This window comes from Pangasianodon hypophthalmus, chromosome 2 (genome assembly GCF_027358585.1).
Source record: "Pangasianodon hypophthalmus isolate fPanHyp1 chromosome 2, fPanHyp1.pri, whole genome shotgun sequence".
NCBI classification, from domain to species: Eukaryota; Metazoa; Chordata; class Actinopteri; order Siluriformes; family Pangasiidae; genus Pangasianodon; species Pangasianodon hypophthalmus.
In genome coordinates this window covers 1,274,046-1,291,916 of record NC_069711.1, presented here as the reverse complement: position 1 = coordinate 1,291,916, position 17,871 = coordinate 1,274,046, and the positions used below count along the sequence as shown (strand labels likewise).

Here is a 17,871-nt window from a genome sequence, read left to right as displayed (position 1 = left end):
AAAGTAAAAACTAAGCTTCATTTTTATTATTTCTGGTGGAAGTGAACTTTTTAAACTCTAAAACTTTCAACACATATAATGTAAAATTAGCATAATCATATTATATGATGATGTGGTTACATAAAAGCATTAGGGTTTAAAAATAAGACTTAAAAAGAAATTGAACATAATTCTAACAATGGAGTGCATTATATGGATTACAATACGTAAGGAATGAATGCAAATTAAAGACGTATTTGAAAAGAAATCTTTGTAATAGTTAAACAGCACATTCAGCGTGAGGTGATTTAAACCGTCACTATACCGCGATCATTTTGCAGTAAGGTTTCGGTTAATGTGAGCTTTGTGCTGAAGTAGAGAAATCCACTTTTTATTGTTTTGTCATTCCTCTTCATTCTCTCGGTGATCTCTGATTTATTAACTCAGGAAGCCGTGAACACTTGTACATGACCACGCAGAGTGAATTATTCAGTAAGTGTGGATTATCGCTGAATAATGAGACACATGCTGGAGGAAATACTGAGCAGGGCCTAGGGATGTAACCGAGGATGAATTTATTCAGAATGAACAGGTAATGTGTTTTAAACAGACACAAATACAGATTCGAATAGAAAACACACTTTTCTGAGTTTTTTTTTTTTGCCAGAAAGCTTCATATGGCATTTGTCTGAGACCAGCGGTGTGTATAGGGACCTGGATCCCAGTTAAACAAGGACTCAAACAAGACAAATAAAGATCACATTTATTAACCTTAACATTAATATTAATTAACATTAATATTAAGCATGAATGTGCGGTGCCGTGTGATGTAGTTACAGTGTTAATATTCAGGCTTCCACATGACATGATACGATTCTTAAGCCAATGTGTGTGATATTTAGCGATACCACAGAATCTGCTACGATATGATACGATATGATATGATTCAATACAGGACAATACAATTCGATTCAATATGACACGATTCAATATCATTTGATATGATACTATTCAAAAGGATTCGATTCAATACGATTTGACTCGATTCGATATGATTCGATACGATGCGAATCAATAGGATTCGATTCAATACGATTGATTCGATTCAATATCATTCAATACGATGCGAATGGATAGGATTCAATTCAATACAATTTGATTCGATTCGACTCGACTCCTTTCAATTCAATACAATATGATATGATACGATACGATACATTACAATTCGATACAATAAGATACGATTCAGTGTCACTCAATATGATACTATTCGATAGGATTCGATTCAATATGATTCAATAAATACGATTCGATACAATACAGTATGATACGATATGATATGATATGATGCGATATGATACAATATGATATGATATGTCGATACATAACCAACTTTGTTCAGAATCTGGAGCAGATCGTGGCCGTTTCTAGGATTTGAAAACATCAGGGGCTGATGGAGTACTTCATTCTCCCCAAGGATAACATATTTTGCAATTTTTATGCAGTAGATCTAGTTTATTAATAAACACAAAGTAATTCTTTGTAACTTTATCATATTTATATGTTCATATTCATACAGATTCATATTTATGGGCCATATTTATTTACTCTCAAGCACTAGATGAGAAGGTAAACTTGAAATACAAGGACAGTGGCACAATACTGAGAGGAAGTACACTGAAAATTTAATACGGGGGTCGAGGCGGGATTACTCTTAATTTACCTATCTCTCAATTCTCCTTTCCTGATTCAGTCCCGTCTTGTCTCTGTCCTATCACAGACTAGTCCTGTCAATAAAAAGGAGGTAAAAATTCATTATATTCTCTCTCTCACACACACACTCACATTCCTTGTAACATTATATATCTTTTACAGCTCTTAAAATACATGTGGATATCTTTTTTTATTATTATTTTACTATCATCTTTATTATGCCTACCTCTTACTTTGTTGAAAGGATGATCCTCATTACTCCTCTCTTTATGTTGGCACTATGTCTCATTCTTTCTTTCTTTCTTTCTTTCTTTACTACAGCCTCTCCTCCACTCTTCTCTCATTGCTGTCTGTCTTGCTGCTTGTGTCTTGTCTACTGCCTGCCCTTGATGACCTTTCTATCCTTCTTTAAGATTCTTCTGTTCAGTGATCTTATATATAAGCCATCTGTTAATTCACTCACGCGTTAGCTGGCAGATCTTGACCGTTCAATATGGCAAATGGTGGACAAGCAGACGAATCGCGGCATAAAGAAAACGTGGCCAATGAGGCATCTACGTGTGTGTGTGTGTGTGTTCTCGCTTGCTGTAATCATTGTTTGAATACAGTTTCAGAACAGCTAAAAGTTACCTTTCTTCATGTTCTGCTAAAAAGAAAGAAGACTCATTTGATTCTTCTTTTGACTTTCCATCGCCTCTCAATGGACTGTCCACTCTGCGTTTTTTTTTAACTGATGTCGCGCTCAACTCCTTGAGATATTTGGGGATAGTCTGAGATCAGTTATGTGGTGTGTGTGTGTGTGTGTGTGTGTGTGTGTGTGTATGGGGAGAAAGAGATTTTAGCAGTCAGCATCGCGTACTGTGAACAGCAACAGCACTGTACTAAGTTTAAACAACTAACATTTACTTAAATCCTATCACATTTCCACTAAACTCCTGGGCAGTTCCAGGCAGTGAACATTCGGGGCTAGACTAAAATCATTCGGCGCACGAGCCCTGAACGATCAGCCCTAGCGACGCCCATGGAGCAGATCTACCGCTAAACTATTGTAAAAGTATCTGAGTTGAATCACCTCGTTAATCTATTAAATGACGTACACATCAGTTTAAAAACCATTTTACACACCAGTTGTTTGTCCTTGTTCGACATGCTTGAGTTATAATCAGTAATAATTGATTTGTGATTGTTGTTTAGATTCATTTCAATCCTAGTCTTTTACATCTACAGCCCTACAGTGTTCATTCATCATCCTTAGTAACTGCCTGGTCAAGGTCACAGTGGTTTCAATTAGAGTACTAGTTTCTTTATGTTTGAGGAAATTTAAGATATTAGACAATATCACGGACAGGTGTTATTATTTGAACATGTGTGGGCAGGATTATAAAAACAGTTCCGCATGTCTAATTGAGTAGATAAAATGATAAAGTGCCCTCTAGGGTGCCCCATACAGTGGATAAAACATGATATAATGCCCTCTAGCTCTCTGTGTGTGGTGCTGTTATAGGAAAATAATCAACAACAGAGCGGTGTGATGAACAGAGTTACTGTTCCCACACTGAAATTGATTATTTTCAATAATAGCAGGTGTTTTATTCCTCTTACACCGCAGCAATTTGTCAACGATTACAATTTTTTTATTTATAAAAGAGCATCACGTTATACTTTAATTCCATTTATAGTTACATTCATTGTTAAATAATACTATATAATAGCTAATAATAATAATAGTTATAATAAGACAAAAAAAAAACGAAAATGCAGCTTGTCACGTTACTGAGAATCCACAGAAAGCGTAAACTCCTCCGTCCTGAAGATGTCGGAAAACATAAAGTTACAGCTTTACCTCTGACACTGGAGACTCCTTCCATAAATGTTAAATAAACACATTTCTCCTGACAGAAAACTTCACCATATCAATGATTTTGATTTCTTCTCGTCACGTCCTCCACTGATTAGTCAAACTGGTTTGATTTTAAAACAGATCTGGATTCACGTCTTTATTTCCGTGTATCTTTAGTCATTCAACGTGACTGATGCTAACAGTAAGTATTCATCATAATATCCTGTAAAATATTGTGTACAAAGCAGAAGCTGACAGCATGTGGAAGATTTATCGACGTTCTTTAAAGATGTAGTCAGCGAGCTCTTCGGTTCTTCTTAGTGTTCCTTCTAATAACCGGGATTCTTTGATTCGTCTCTGTGGCTGAATAATAAACGATCTCTCTGTCAGTGAATAATAAATGAACAGCTGCACAAGTTTCGAGGTAGAAGCTGAAGAATATTTGGCTCTCAGAAGCTCGTTTCTTCATTTATTTATTCATCCTGGGCTACGCAGAGACACGCGGACAGCATTCCAGTCCCAGAGCCCCAGCGTTAATTAGCACTAATGATAGCTGATTTCTTTCTTACTTTTTTTTTTTTTTTTTTTTTTTTTTTGCATCCAGCATGTCACGAATGTAATCTCAGCTTTTTATAGTGGTTATAACTACTACAGCTCCTCATTAAAACGTTAACTGTTTGCTTTTATTTTAACCCTGAGATCCACATGACGCAAGATGCTAATGCAAAGCCCGGGGCTGAAAACTGTATAAAGCACTTCGGCGGTACGTGAAAGTCAATTTAAATATAAAAAAAAAAAAAATGCTGTTCACGTTTAGGAAGGAAAAAGGGAAAGGAGAATTACAGTATATGTCTTTTGTTAATGCAAGTGCCACAGGAACATCTCTACACCTTTAACTTTATTATTCATAGAACCTATGAATATGCATGAATATGCAAATTAGGACCGCCTCCACGTCCGTGATTTATGTATTTAACTCATTTATTCATCACTAACGTTACTGAAGTTATCTCTTAGCTACTCTGCTCACGTTCACTACTATACAGTATTCCCAAAATATTTGCTGGATCCCTTTAGTATAATTTAAAAAAGATTTATTTATTTATAAATAATACAGTTACTGTATGAACTGTTCCAATATCAGGCTCATTATTTTATTTTAAAAATGCAATAATATTTTGGCTAGTTATTGGAACCACAAAGGTATAATAAATGTTATCTTGCATCTTATCACTTTAAATTACCCCCCAAAAATCTAAATATTTGTTTATTAATTAAATTATCTATTCCTTATTTTATAAAATTGTGATTTGTTTAATGTACAATATTTCAATAAGGCAACATACATATTATTATTATTATTATTATTATTATTATTATTATTATTATATAGCATTATACTTTAATAATTGTAGTACTATAGTTCTATAATACTATTTATTTTTCAAAACAATATTTAAACGATGCCAAAAAGTATTTTTTGTGTTCAGGAAAAATATGCCAATTATCGATGAATAACTTTTATGGGGTCAAAATATATAAGAAAATATGAATATGTATAAATATTATTAATCTGAATTAACACTAAACCTGATTAAAGGAGAAACTGTCATTATAATTTTATTTACTAATGTTACCTTTCTGATAATAATAATAATAATAATAATAATAATAATAATAATAATTCTCTGATTCTGAATGCTGAAAACATTTTTGCTGAAAGCAGGCATGTCAGCAATCCTGAGTGCAAAACAGGAATAAAAAACGAGTGTCAATATGTTGAAAATGGAGCAGCGTTCCATAAAAACCAATTAAAGCTAATCTGGGTCTGAGGAACTGGGCTGCTCGAGATCCACTCGTCAAAAGAAAAGTGACAGAAATGGTTCTGTAGAGGAACCGTTATTGCTGTAGAACCTTTTCACTGTTGGTGCTACAGAAAACTTCAAGAAAATGCAGTGATTATGTGAAACGATCTTTTCTGTGGTGTAAATGATTGTTTATTTTATCGCACCAACCACAAAAAACAGTAAGATTTCATTAGAAAACCAAAAAAAAAGTTCTTCTGTGACCATTACTCATCGATGAGGAGAACACTAACCAGTCAGGACAAGCTGTAAAATACGTCTTGGCATGAGGGATTTCTTGTGTGTGTGTGTTGCTGCTTAATCGAGTAATAGATCGAACCTGGGAGAAGAAAATAAGTTTATTAAATATTAAAATGCCACTTCCTCTCAGCGTCTCGAGCCTGCTGTCGGAGTAAAGCTCAATCACAGTGTGATGATGCGTCTCGACACACACACACTCACGACCAGCTGCATGACGGGACGAGGATCAATCATAGACCATGTATATTTGATAATAAGGTTTTAACATCTTAGCTATGATTGTTTAAATGGACGATATCTTATTACACCAATTCTGGATTCTGATTGGTCAGAAGGTGTAGATTCATTTTCTATACAGCAGTTCTGACAGTAATGCAGATTTATATTAATGCTTTTCTGCTAATACGCTATAACAGAAATTTGCACTAAAATCAATGATATGGTGAAGTTTTCAGTAAGGAGATGATTATTTATTTAACATTTACAGAAGGAGTCTCCAGTGTCAGCACTTTATAAGAGTCAGAGGTAAAGCTGTAACTGTATGTTTTCCGACATCTTCAGGACTCATGATTTATGATTCGCAGAATTTCTCAGCAAAATTCTCAGTAATTTTTTTGTCTTAGATAGAAAAAAGAGAGGCTGGTGAAGGAACGACTGTTTATAGCTGCTATAACGTAAGTGAGAACAGGAACTCACTTGTTTCATGTAGCTATAAATGGATAAAATATATGATATGTCATTCATTAATTAATGAAAATTGTAATCATTGGTAAAATGCTGTGGTATAAGAGGAATAAAGCACTACAGGACATGCTGTTAGAGGAAAATAATCAACGTCGGGGTGGTAACAGTACCTCCGCTTCATCATTCCACACCGTCACTGATTATTTTACTGTAACAGCACCACACACAGTGGTTTATTACTTACGTAGAAAGTACACTCCATGTTTCTGTACAATATCGCACATTAGCTGTTTAATATACATAAGATCTAATGCTAATTAAACTTCTCAAGCATAGAAAGTATCTACAGCTAAAATCAGAAGGATTTATTCCAGCAGAAATCCTGTGTATCATGTCAATGCAGTAAATAGTATGTGAAAGTTGTATATGAGTTAGGACCAGGGTTGCCAGGTCTCAGCAAAAAAAATTCCAGCTCAAGTACATCTCAAAAAGACCTGAAACTAGAGGCATATTTTTCTTTTTTTTCCTGTTTTCAATGCAAAGCCTGAGAAAGAAGTTCACAGTGGTGTGCGCGCATTTCTCATTTCCAGGATCTACGATATTTTCCACTCCATAATCCTCTGTCTTCCCTCTCCCAGTCTTTGCAATATATCTTACAATAGAAATGGTTCTGTACGTCATAGACACACTGTCTGCACTTTCGCTTTTGCTTTGTTTGTCATCACCTATAACTTCAATTCAGTTTCCATTATAATGCTTTAAAATAAGATCTTGTTGTTTTTTTTTTTTCCAATCACAGCCTTGTTCCAAAACTAGGTCAGTTTGGGGTGAAAACTGTGACCATGGCAACCCTGTTTGAGTTGATTGTTGATTGGTTGGCGTGAACTAATTACATCACGTGAGCCTGTCACGTGACGTAAAGTTAGTGAAAATAGATCACAAATCACACTGGCTACAGATTGTACAATTTATTACAATTTATTACAATTTATTTATTTGCAGCTCTGAATAGTCATAAAACAAACAAAATGCAGAAAGAAATCAATTTGTGTGTAGAAGCTATAACGTAAGTGTGTGTGTGTGTGTGTGTGTGTGTGTGAACTCTGTATTTGATCATCAGACCTGATCTTCTGGTCTGGCCCATTCTGGCCGAGGCTGTAAAGCATGATGAGAACATCACGGACACACACACTCACACACACACACACACACACACACACGATGAGCGCATCGGCGTGGAGCGTGTGCCGAGTGAAAGCCGTTGTCTTAGAAACCAATATCATCTTCAGTCAGTGTCTGAAAGTGTTTGTGCCACTTAGGTGAAGAGGGAAGCTGCAGGAACCAGGAGGGATTTATGAAAATTACTGTTTTCTCAGCATGAAGCAATAAAACCCACATCATCACCCTGAAAAAAAAAATAGCACAAAAACACAACGCTTGCACCTCGTGCTCCTTCGTCACCGTCACACACAATAGAGTTCAGGAGACTGACACGAGGCTGAAGTAACAACGTCTCGTTAACGTCTCATCCGCGTCTCATCAGCATCATCAGCGTCTCATCAGCGCACCTTTTTCCCGAAGTAGAGTAAAGCAGGTGAGGCGTCTGTTACACCGCCGTTACATCAGCCCGGAAAATACACAACATGGAACCATGAATCATTCGCACGTCTGCACATTCCAGTCACGACCAGACTCCGAGAGAGAGAGAGAGAGAGAGAGAGAGAGAGAGATTCAGCTTACAGTAAACTCTACAGCGCCACACGCTGGCAGGAATCGTACACGCTTCGCTTATAGGTCCAATTGTACATTGAGAGACGGCGTGCTGTTATTTTCACTTTTTATTTTTAAATTGCAGTTACGTTAACAGCACCGAAGTCTTCTTCTTAGTGACGTCAATAGAAAGCAGCAAAGCAATCTGTGTTTAGCTAGCTAGCTTTAATATACGGTATAGCTACGACTGTTTCACATCACAGCTAAAAAAAAAACACAGGCCAAAACAGGCCACGCCCACAAGCTACATGCAAGATTTGTCACTTGCTAGTGTGAATTGTTGACGTAAGTTTGAATTTGAGCTCAGCGAATCACAAAAATATTTGTGTTAATTAACTCCGCCCACCATTCATACCTGTGTACGCAAATCTCCGCCTCCTGTAAGGTAAGCTTTAAAACACAACACTTCATGGGAACTTCTGCTTCATGGGAGAGCATAAACACACACGTGTAATATCAGGACTTTTTATTATCTCTGATATTGAGTAAAAATAATAAATGTTTTATTAGAACACGTCATCCCGGTCCACGCCGCGTCCTCAGATCACGCTGAGACACAAAGCGAACTCGGTTTATCCTGGAGCTGGAGGTAATGAGCAGCTATTGGAAAGTGGCTTTAAAGCTGCTCGACACCAGCATTTACGCCTGATTGGACAATTAGAGGCCCCCGGAGCCGACGATCGGGCTAAAAATAAAAGAGGAGGAGAGCAAACAAAACAGCTAAATATATTAATAAATCCCGTCTCCATGACGACGCTGTCTCCGCTACACACCCACACGCGGCACGCTGAGCTTTGCGCTGATACCTTGTTTGACTCTTGAGGTTTCAGTGTACAACACACACGCACACACACACACCCTCACACACACACACACACATACACACCCTCACACACACACACACACACACCCCCTCACACACACAAACACACACAAACACTGTTGTTCTCCAGCCCTGTTTCTTCCACTCTCTCTCTCATTCTCTCTCTCACTCTCTCAAACACACACACACCCTCACACACACACACACACACACACACACGTGCGCGCACACACACACATACACACACACACACACACACACACCCTCACACACACAAATACTGTTGTGCTCCAGCCCTGTTTCTTCCACTCTCTCTCTCTCATTCTCTCTCTCTCTCTCTCAAACACACACACACACACACACACACCCTCACACACACACACACACACACACGAGCACCCTCACACACACACGCACACACACACCCTCACACACACGCACACCCACACACACACACGCACGCACACACACACACACACACACCCTCACACACGCACCCCCTCACACACACACAAACACTGTTGTTCTCCCACCCTGTTTCTTCCACTCTGTCTCTCTCTCCCTCTCTCTTTCTCTCAAACACTCACCCTCACACACACACACACACACACACACACACCCTCACGCACGCAGATGGAGGTCATGTGACAGGAATTACAATTAAAATTAAATAAAATTTTATCTCGTTAAATTGTGATATAAATATAATTTTTTTAATGTAATGTTTATTAGTTATTTAATGTTTTTAATGTTAATATTGTTTAAATTTGAGTAAAAATGAATAATAACTGAATAAAATAAAGTGTGTAATTGAGAGTTAAATAAACGTGTTGAGCTCGGCTCAGAGGCTCGACTCTCACTGGGATGGCGAGGAGCGCCCGGAGATTTCTCTGAGTGTTTACAGCTCTGTGAGCTAAACTGCTGCGTTTGGACGTCTGGGAAAAAGGTGCCAGTCTGCTGAAACAGGGGCATGACTCAGGATCTCTCTCTCTCTCTCACACACACACACATACACACACACACACACACACACACACACACACATACACACACACATACACACTGTGCAGGAATTTCTCGCTCTCTTGTCTTTGCTGCTATTCTGGTATCCTCAGTGGACACGGTGGCGTTAAGTTGACGTAAATGCTGTTAGACTCTGGTGTGTGTGTGTGTGTGTGTGTGTGTGTGTGTGTGTGTGTGTGTGTGTGTGTGTATTAGAGCACCCCTCATCTCATTAATGACATTGTTACTTCAGTCCCGAAGGAGCTCATTTAACAGCTGAGTTTTGTTTTTGTCTTTTGTTTCGGATTTTCCATCCTTCGCTTTTCTCTCTTTATTTCTTTTCACTTTTTTTTGTGCGTAAGACTGAAGAAAAGCTGTTTTGTATTCAGGGACAGGAGCAGTGGACAGATTGCCTTTTAAATTCCACACGACCGTAATGAGGTAAATTACAAAGTTAAATCATTACTCGAACGGATTGTTGAAGCGAAACTAATTAAACTCCCACAAACATATTTCCCAAGTCTGATCTGAACTGACATCAGACCAGTTTGGCCAAAGTGCTGAAAAAAAAAAAAACGATTTCTCCTGAATGTCTGCAAGAGAACTTGAAAAAAAAACAGTAATAGTTTACTCCATGTTTAAAGTATGCTTTGCTTTAATCATTTTCAGGTTCAGTGTAATGTACCTCACATGATTCACAGATATTCGTTCATCAAAACGTATAAATTAAGTGAAAAGGTGATGATTGGTTAAGAGAGGGTTCTGGATAAATTATAAAAATGAAAATGAGTACAAATTGAAAAGTTCTAGCCATGTAACAAAAAAAAAAAAACATTTCAAATTAGTTTTCTTTTGACTTTATTTATTTACTTATTAATTAATTAATTTATTTATTTATTATAATTTCATGGTGATGTCACGGGTCACCAGCTTGATGCGGTTACTGTAAGCACGGAACATGCAATCAAATATTAAGTGTCATTTACTTTCATTTACAAGTAACTTTTTGTTCCAATACTTTTGCTCACCTGAAAATTGGGTGGTTCTGCCACCATAGCTGCCATGTCCTAAGTTGTTTAACACGTCTAGCTGTAAATATAAGGAAATGAAATTCTCGTCTATCGTCTCATATTCATCTTTTGATCTCAAACCCAATTGTCTTCAGTGTAGAGCACAGACAAAAGAACTGGCCTTGCTGTTCCAATACTTTTGGAGGGGAATGTAATTAAACAGACTGAATAAATCAGTGGAAGGGTTCTTTAGTGTGATAGTGAGAAGAACAGCTGATGTGTTCATACAGTGATGATACAGTTAATACACTGAATAATGATTTATTAAGATTCTTTTATAGAACTGTAATATTTATAACAGAGGATTTTTTTTTAGTTCTTTTATCACACATACAAAAATTGTTAGAGATCCAGAAGGTTCTTCAAATGGTTCTTTAGGAAACCACAAAATTGTTTTCTTACAGCTTAACACACTCAAAAAAGAACTTTTATTTTAAAAAAGTGTATATAGTTTTATCCAAAAATATAGAAAATAATTTGATATTTGATATTCTGACATGCTTTATATGATCAAATAATGATGTAATCTTGTTAGATAATAGTTACGATAAAAGTTCTTGCTTTTTTTGATGGTTATGTGACGGAGAGTTTTAAAGTCTGAGCTGCAGATTAGTTTTATGACTCAAAGACTGTGCTAAAACAGACATATTCATATTCACATGCGTGATATTTGAGTGGTGAGAATGTTTTTTTTTTCTTTTTCTTTCCGTCTGTTCAGTAAATCTGCCAAACTCGCCTAGTGGGCGTGCAGATAAGCGGGCGGTCTGGATCTGGTTGTGTAATCGTTTTTTTTTTTTTCTTGATACATGATGTTAGTAGCTCCTAAAGCACAGAATAAACAAGACAGAAAGAATGAAAGAAATAAAAAAGGAAAGAATAACAGTAAAAAAAACCTGTCAAAATGTTTTCTCTTGAGTTTCTCTCGAGTGTTTATCTTTCTCAGGGATGATACTTTGTTTGTATCTATTTAAAATATCCCTTAAGGGTGTCAATAATTTTGGTACATTTTTGTTAGAATGAATTAAATGTCTTGTCAAACTGTATATAATGTTCGTATGCAATTTTTTAACCTTTTTTTTTTTAAATGAAAGGTGCCAATACTTTTTGGAGGGCACTGTATACATAACATCATTTCATATTCTCCAAAATTAATTTTAAAAAAATGTTTTAGTCTAAATCTAAAACCTCAGTGCACTCAGATGCATAATTTTAGCAATTATACCAAAAATTATACCATAAAAAAATTATTTATAAAATATAATACCTACAGCAGATTTAAAGCAGTGACACAAATGTGTTTCGATTTAAGAATCTATCAAATAAAGGATGGAAATTAACATATAAAATTAACAAAATAATATTTTAATTTGCATAATATATCATAAAATGAGAAGAAAATATTTATTTTATTAAAAAAAGTGGAATAAACAGCTTAATATTTAAAGATGAAATACATATTTGGGAAACATGAGATAATATGAGATAATATGAGATAATATGAGTTACAAATTGAATTAAGGGCACTTTTAATTATTTTTTTAATCTCTTACATTTGTATTTCAATAAGAATGATTTGATAAATTATATTTTCTTTTGCATATTAGTCTTTATTATAAAAATGTTCACAGAAATGAAATCGAATTGCAGTGGGTTTAAAAATAACTTCCTGGATTCATCCGCTTTGCTTGTGCACGTGTGTGTGTGTGTGTGTGTGTGTGTTTATGACAAAAGCCAGGGGGGAATTTAAATATATAATTATATAAAGTGTTTTCCTGTATTCAGATGAGGCCTTTCTCCTGGCCGTAAAGCAGCGTTAAAGAGCAGATCTGCATCCAGTAAAAGGTCAAAGAGTTCAGCCTCGGCGTGATTGAGGGAGTAACGTGTGCTTACAGCATGACCTCGTAATGTTATGCACTGTGTGAGGATTTAATACTGAAATTACACACATCAGTATTCAGAGCTCAGTTATGCACATGGGGGCGGAGTTTGTCTAAAGCAGGGGCGTGTCTCAGTTACGTGTGATTCTGACTTCGCGCATTTTTCTTGTGCGATAATCAGCTCGAGTGAGGAGCATGAAATCCATAAATACGATATTATTCATTCATTAATTAATAATATCCTTCTTTTAAAGGGAAGGTGGAGGATATCGAAGGAGACGCATCTTAATTGCTATTTCCCTCTTCAGTCCGTATTTTCTATCCCTGTTTGTTGGGGATGTAAAGGTGTGTGTTTGTGTTTAAAGGTGGTGGTTATATAGAGAGAAACCCCGTCTCTGATGCTTCTACTCAAGAAAAAATCTAGCAAAGAAAGATGCTTTCTATGACAATGTCTATGAGTGCAAAAGTTTGTACACCCTTAGACCAGAAAGAAAAACGAGAAACACTTGTTGCAGGACTCTCTCACATTTTCCACTCTTTTTTGTTTTTCCACTGAACACCATAGGGGGTGTAAACTTTTGCCTTCATTTGTAGACTCTGTTCACTTTTCTCTGTTTTCGATCCCAGTGAGGAGTGATGAAGAGTGATACTGTCTGACTGCTAACTCTAAATGATCGGAAAATCCAATCAGCCCAATCCAATCGGTCGGAATGGCCGTATTGGAATTGCGTCAGTGTGAATTTTAAGAGAGAATTGAGATCACGCTGTTCAGTATGCAGCATGGAGCACTGTACATGCTACAGCTAATGTAGAGGAATGTGTGGGGGTATGTGTGTGTGTGTGTGTGTGTGTGTGTCTGCTACACTGCTCTACACTTTCACTCGAGGGTATAATGAAGGCCTGACATGCCGTCCCTTACATCTGGAACAATCTGTTCGCTTAATAAGGCCGAGTGAGACGTGGTGGAGGAACACGTGTGTGAGCAGAGTCAGGTCATCTCGACTGATTTACGGGTCATTTCATCATCTCACTGTAGACAGGAAAAAAGGAAATCCACGGTGTAGAGCAACTAAGACATTTTCTATGTACGTACACTACACTACAGGGCCGTGATTTCAGCGATGAGTGACAGGGGAATGCAAATTAGCAATAAATCCAAACAACTGTCTCGAATCATTTATCAGACCATCCTATGGCGCTTGTGGTCTGATGTTTCTCCAGTTCCCCCCTCACAACTTTAGTTTCTACCTGCAAATAGGGATCACTTTGCGAATCTAATCTGAGAATGAAGCTAGTGTGAATCCAAGCATGTAGCGTAAATCAAACAACTGTTTCCTTTCTTTACAGCGATTTCTTTCTTTTGTTCTTTCATTCTTTCGTTCCTTCTTTCTGTAAGCAAAAATACCAAAACACGGAAGCAATGCAGTAGCACCATAGCGCATGCTGAGAGGGGAATTCATGACAGAACCCCTCCTTAAGGCGTGACTCCAGAAGCGACACTATAGTGTCAAAAAAGGGGGTCCGGGTCCCATGAACAGAACGTCCGCAAGCTTCCAGGGGCCCCAAGCTGGCATTACACAAAAGGTGTGACATCTTCAGTGGAGCAAGGAGGAGGAGCAACATCCTCTGCAGAGCAGGGAGGCGGAGCAACACTCTTTGCAAAACCGGGAGGAGGGCTGGTCAGGAGTGGAGTCAGGGGGCTCGAGGAACCAGAATGCCAGCTGGTCACTAGCAGAGTCAGGCAGCAGAACAACAACGTCATCTGCCAAGTCATTAGGCAGCGGGACAATGAAGTCTGCAGGTAGCGGAGCGATGACATCGTCTGTGAAGTCAGAAAGTAGAGCGGTGACATCTGCAGCAGAGTCAGGATGTGAAGTGATGACGTCATCTACGAAGTTAAGAGGCCAAGCAGTGACGTCCTCGCCAGAGTCAGGAGGCAAAGCGAAAATGTCATCTGCCAAGTCAGGATGGATTGACCATTTCCTCACCAGCCTCAGGCTTTGGCATGACTGGAAAGGCCACCTTGTCGGCCTTGTGTTTGGGCGTGGCTTAAAAGGGCCACCTCGTTGGCATTGGGCTTGGGTTTGGCTTGAGACTTCAGCAGGAACACCCTTCTCTGTTCAGCAGGAAAACTCTGCCGTGTTGTCCAGGCTGGGGTGTCCACGGTCCACTGGGATTCCACTGGCGTTCTCTGCTGGTAGGCTGTGATAACACCAACCTCACCCTGCTTCTCTTCAGGCTTAGAGTCCACCAAGTGCAGATCGCACTGAAAGAGCTGGTGGAAACCCGATGCCATCGTCTTCACTCACAGGGAACTGAGAGCAGGAAATGCACCGAGCACTGAGAGCTGATTCGCTACCTCCTTCCTGAGAGAAGTCTGCTGTAACGATTGATGTGCAGAAGCAGCAAGACACAAGTGTGTAAGAGGAGCGTGTCGTTTATTTCCTCAAATCCAGCAATCATCATGAAAGTCCATAGCGTGGATCATCATACCAGCATTACACAAAGATCATCCGTCAGAAATGTGAACACAGGCATGGGGCAGTGGGCACGAGCTACACAAAACAAAGGAAACACGACAAGAACCAAGGCTCGGAAACGCACATAAACATGGACGAGATTTCACACTGAAACACTGAAGCACAAGAGTTTAATGAGACAAAGTAATCAAGAACGAAAGAAAACAGACGAGAAGAAACAAGACACACCAAGAAGCTGAACCAGGAACAAGACCAGGCTGGAGACAAGACATCAACCCAAGCCAAACACACCTGACTATAGAAACAGAAACACCACAACGCTGCGAAAAGCGGTGGAAGCCATGACACACACTGAGAACCTTCTTTCTTTCTTTCTTTCTTTCTCTTTTTAAATCACCCTGACAACGGGAAAATCTATTTCTAGAAACCATGGCTTGCAGATTTTCAGCTCTGACCCTGCAACTCTCCATCCTCCAGGGAGACAGAGAGAAAAACAATTGTGTGTGTGTGTGTGTGTGTGTGTGTGTTGGGGAAATCCAGAGGGCTTCACAATCATTTCAGTCCAGTGGTTTTCAAAACCATCCAGCTTTTTTTAGACATGAGGTTGAATTAGAAATTATTAACTCTCTGTCTCTCTCTCTCTCTCTCACACACACACACACACACACACCTACATAATCTGACATAAGTGTGCATTAGTGTTTATAAAGGCTTATGCATCCAGTATGCATCATTTTGTCTTAAAAACTATTTATGTCTAATTTAAAGGTTGTCAAGTTGCCGTAACACCTGAATCAAATAATATCTATTTTTGTTGAAATAAAATTAGGTGTTATAACTCTTGTGTTAAAATGTCATGAAGTGACATAGCATTCCATGTACGGTTAGTTAGTAAAAGATGACAGCATCTCCTGAACTCACCACTGGGTGTTTATAATGCTGTTATGACAACACTGTGACATTGTGAAGGTTATAGCTGCCATTACACAGGATTAACAGGGTTATGTATATTCTCTCTGCCTCTTAAGCATGCTTATAACATAATACATCAGGTATTATGTATGTTATAGAACTAATACTTGAAGGTCATGTACATTGTGCTACATAACACCTACATAAGCTGACATTGACATTTACAAACCTACATTAACATTTATAAAGGCTTATTCCAATATGTGTCAGCTGTCTAAAAGACCGTTTATTTTTATTTTATAGTTCATTTTAAAGTTTTTTTGAAGTTGACATAACATCTGAATCAAATAATATATATTTTTGTTGACATAAGGTGTTATGACACTTCTGTTAAACTGTTATGAAGCACCAGAGCATTCCATGTGAGGTGAGTTACAAAAAGCATCTCCCAAACTCGGTACACTGCTATGAAAACACTGTGACGTAGTAAAAGTTTTAACAGTCGTTACATTGTAATGACAGGGTTATGTATTGTTGATGAGTATGCTTATAAGATTGTTATGAACACTTATTACACTGTTAGGACACCATAATGCTTTACGTCTTTGTTCTCTGACCATAAATTAAAGTGAGTTTGGTTTTGATATGTCATGTCACTTCGTTATCATTATGTAACTACAAAGTCAGTTGTCATGACATTGTAACATAAGTGTTATAACTGCTTTATGTCAATAAAACTTGTGACATGACACAACTGAAGTCACTTGATATCAGAATCCATAAAGGCAGCCGTTGTGATAGCTGATGCCTGTTGGACGTTATGAATGTTTATGACGTTGTTATGAATGGCCTATGAAGGTGTTATGTAGCCCTATGAAGTCTTCATGTCTGTTTTCGCAGGACTTCACGCTGACGATGTATTTCCAGCAGTACTGGAGGGATAAGCGTTTAGCGTACTCAGGAATTCCTCTGAACCTGACCCTGGATAACAGAGTGGCCGATCAGCTGTGGGTTCCTGACACCTACTTCCTGAACGATAAGAAGTCCTTCGTCCACGGCGTGACCGTGAAGAACCGTATGATCCGCCTTCACCCGGACGGAACCGTTCTCTACGGGCTGAGGTCAGCGCTCCCGTCTCTCTGTTCAGATTTAACACTTTCGCTTTTATCTTAACACATTAACATGTACTCGATTCTTTTGGTTTTTTTCTTTCTTTAATTCTCTTTATTCCTAAATATTTTTCATGGTTTTTTTATTTCTGTTTGTTTGTATCTTTCTTTCTTTCTTTCTTTCTTTCTCTTCTTTTGTTTGTTTGCTTGTTTGTTTTTGTTTAATTCTCTTTATTCTTAAATATTTTTAAGCTTTTTAATTTTTCTTCTCTTTCTTATTTCTTTCTCTTTCTTTCTTTCTTTCTTTCTTCATTTAATTGTCTTTATCCTTATATATTTTAAATATTTTTTATTCCTGTCTTCATTTTCTTTCTTTCTTTCTTTCTTCTTAGTCAAAATCCACAAAACCACCTTGTTATGATGTGTTTTTTTTTTCTATTTTCCGTCAGGTTAATATCATTTTTGGGATCTTTATCGTGATGTTTGCGAATGAAGAGTGTTGAAAGC

The 17,871-nt window shown here is 37.7% G+C and overlaps 1 protein-coding gene across 5 annotated transcripts in view; it reads left to right on the top strand.

Moving 5' to 3' along the window:
• Positions 1-17,871, top strand: part of gabrb3 (gamma-aminobutyric acid type A receptor subunit beta3) — a 50,073-nt gene that overhangs the window by 11,364 nt on the left and 20,838 nt on the right. For 4 of the 5 annotated variants that reach the window (XM_053230029.1, XM_026945587.3, XM_034297787.2 and 1 more), the window contains exon 4: positions 17,156-17,376. In XM_053230029.1, coding sequence (XP_053086004.1) covers positions 17,156-17,376 — 221 coding nt within the window. Of the gene's footprint in view, positions 1-10,144; positions 10,358-17,155; positions 17,377-17,871 lie in introns of those variants that run through there. The other variant, XM_026945588.3, reaches the window with a different exon arrangement.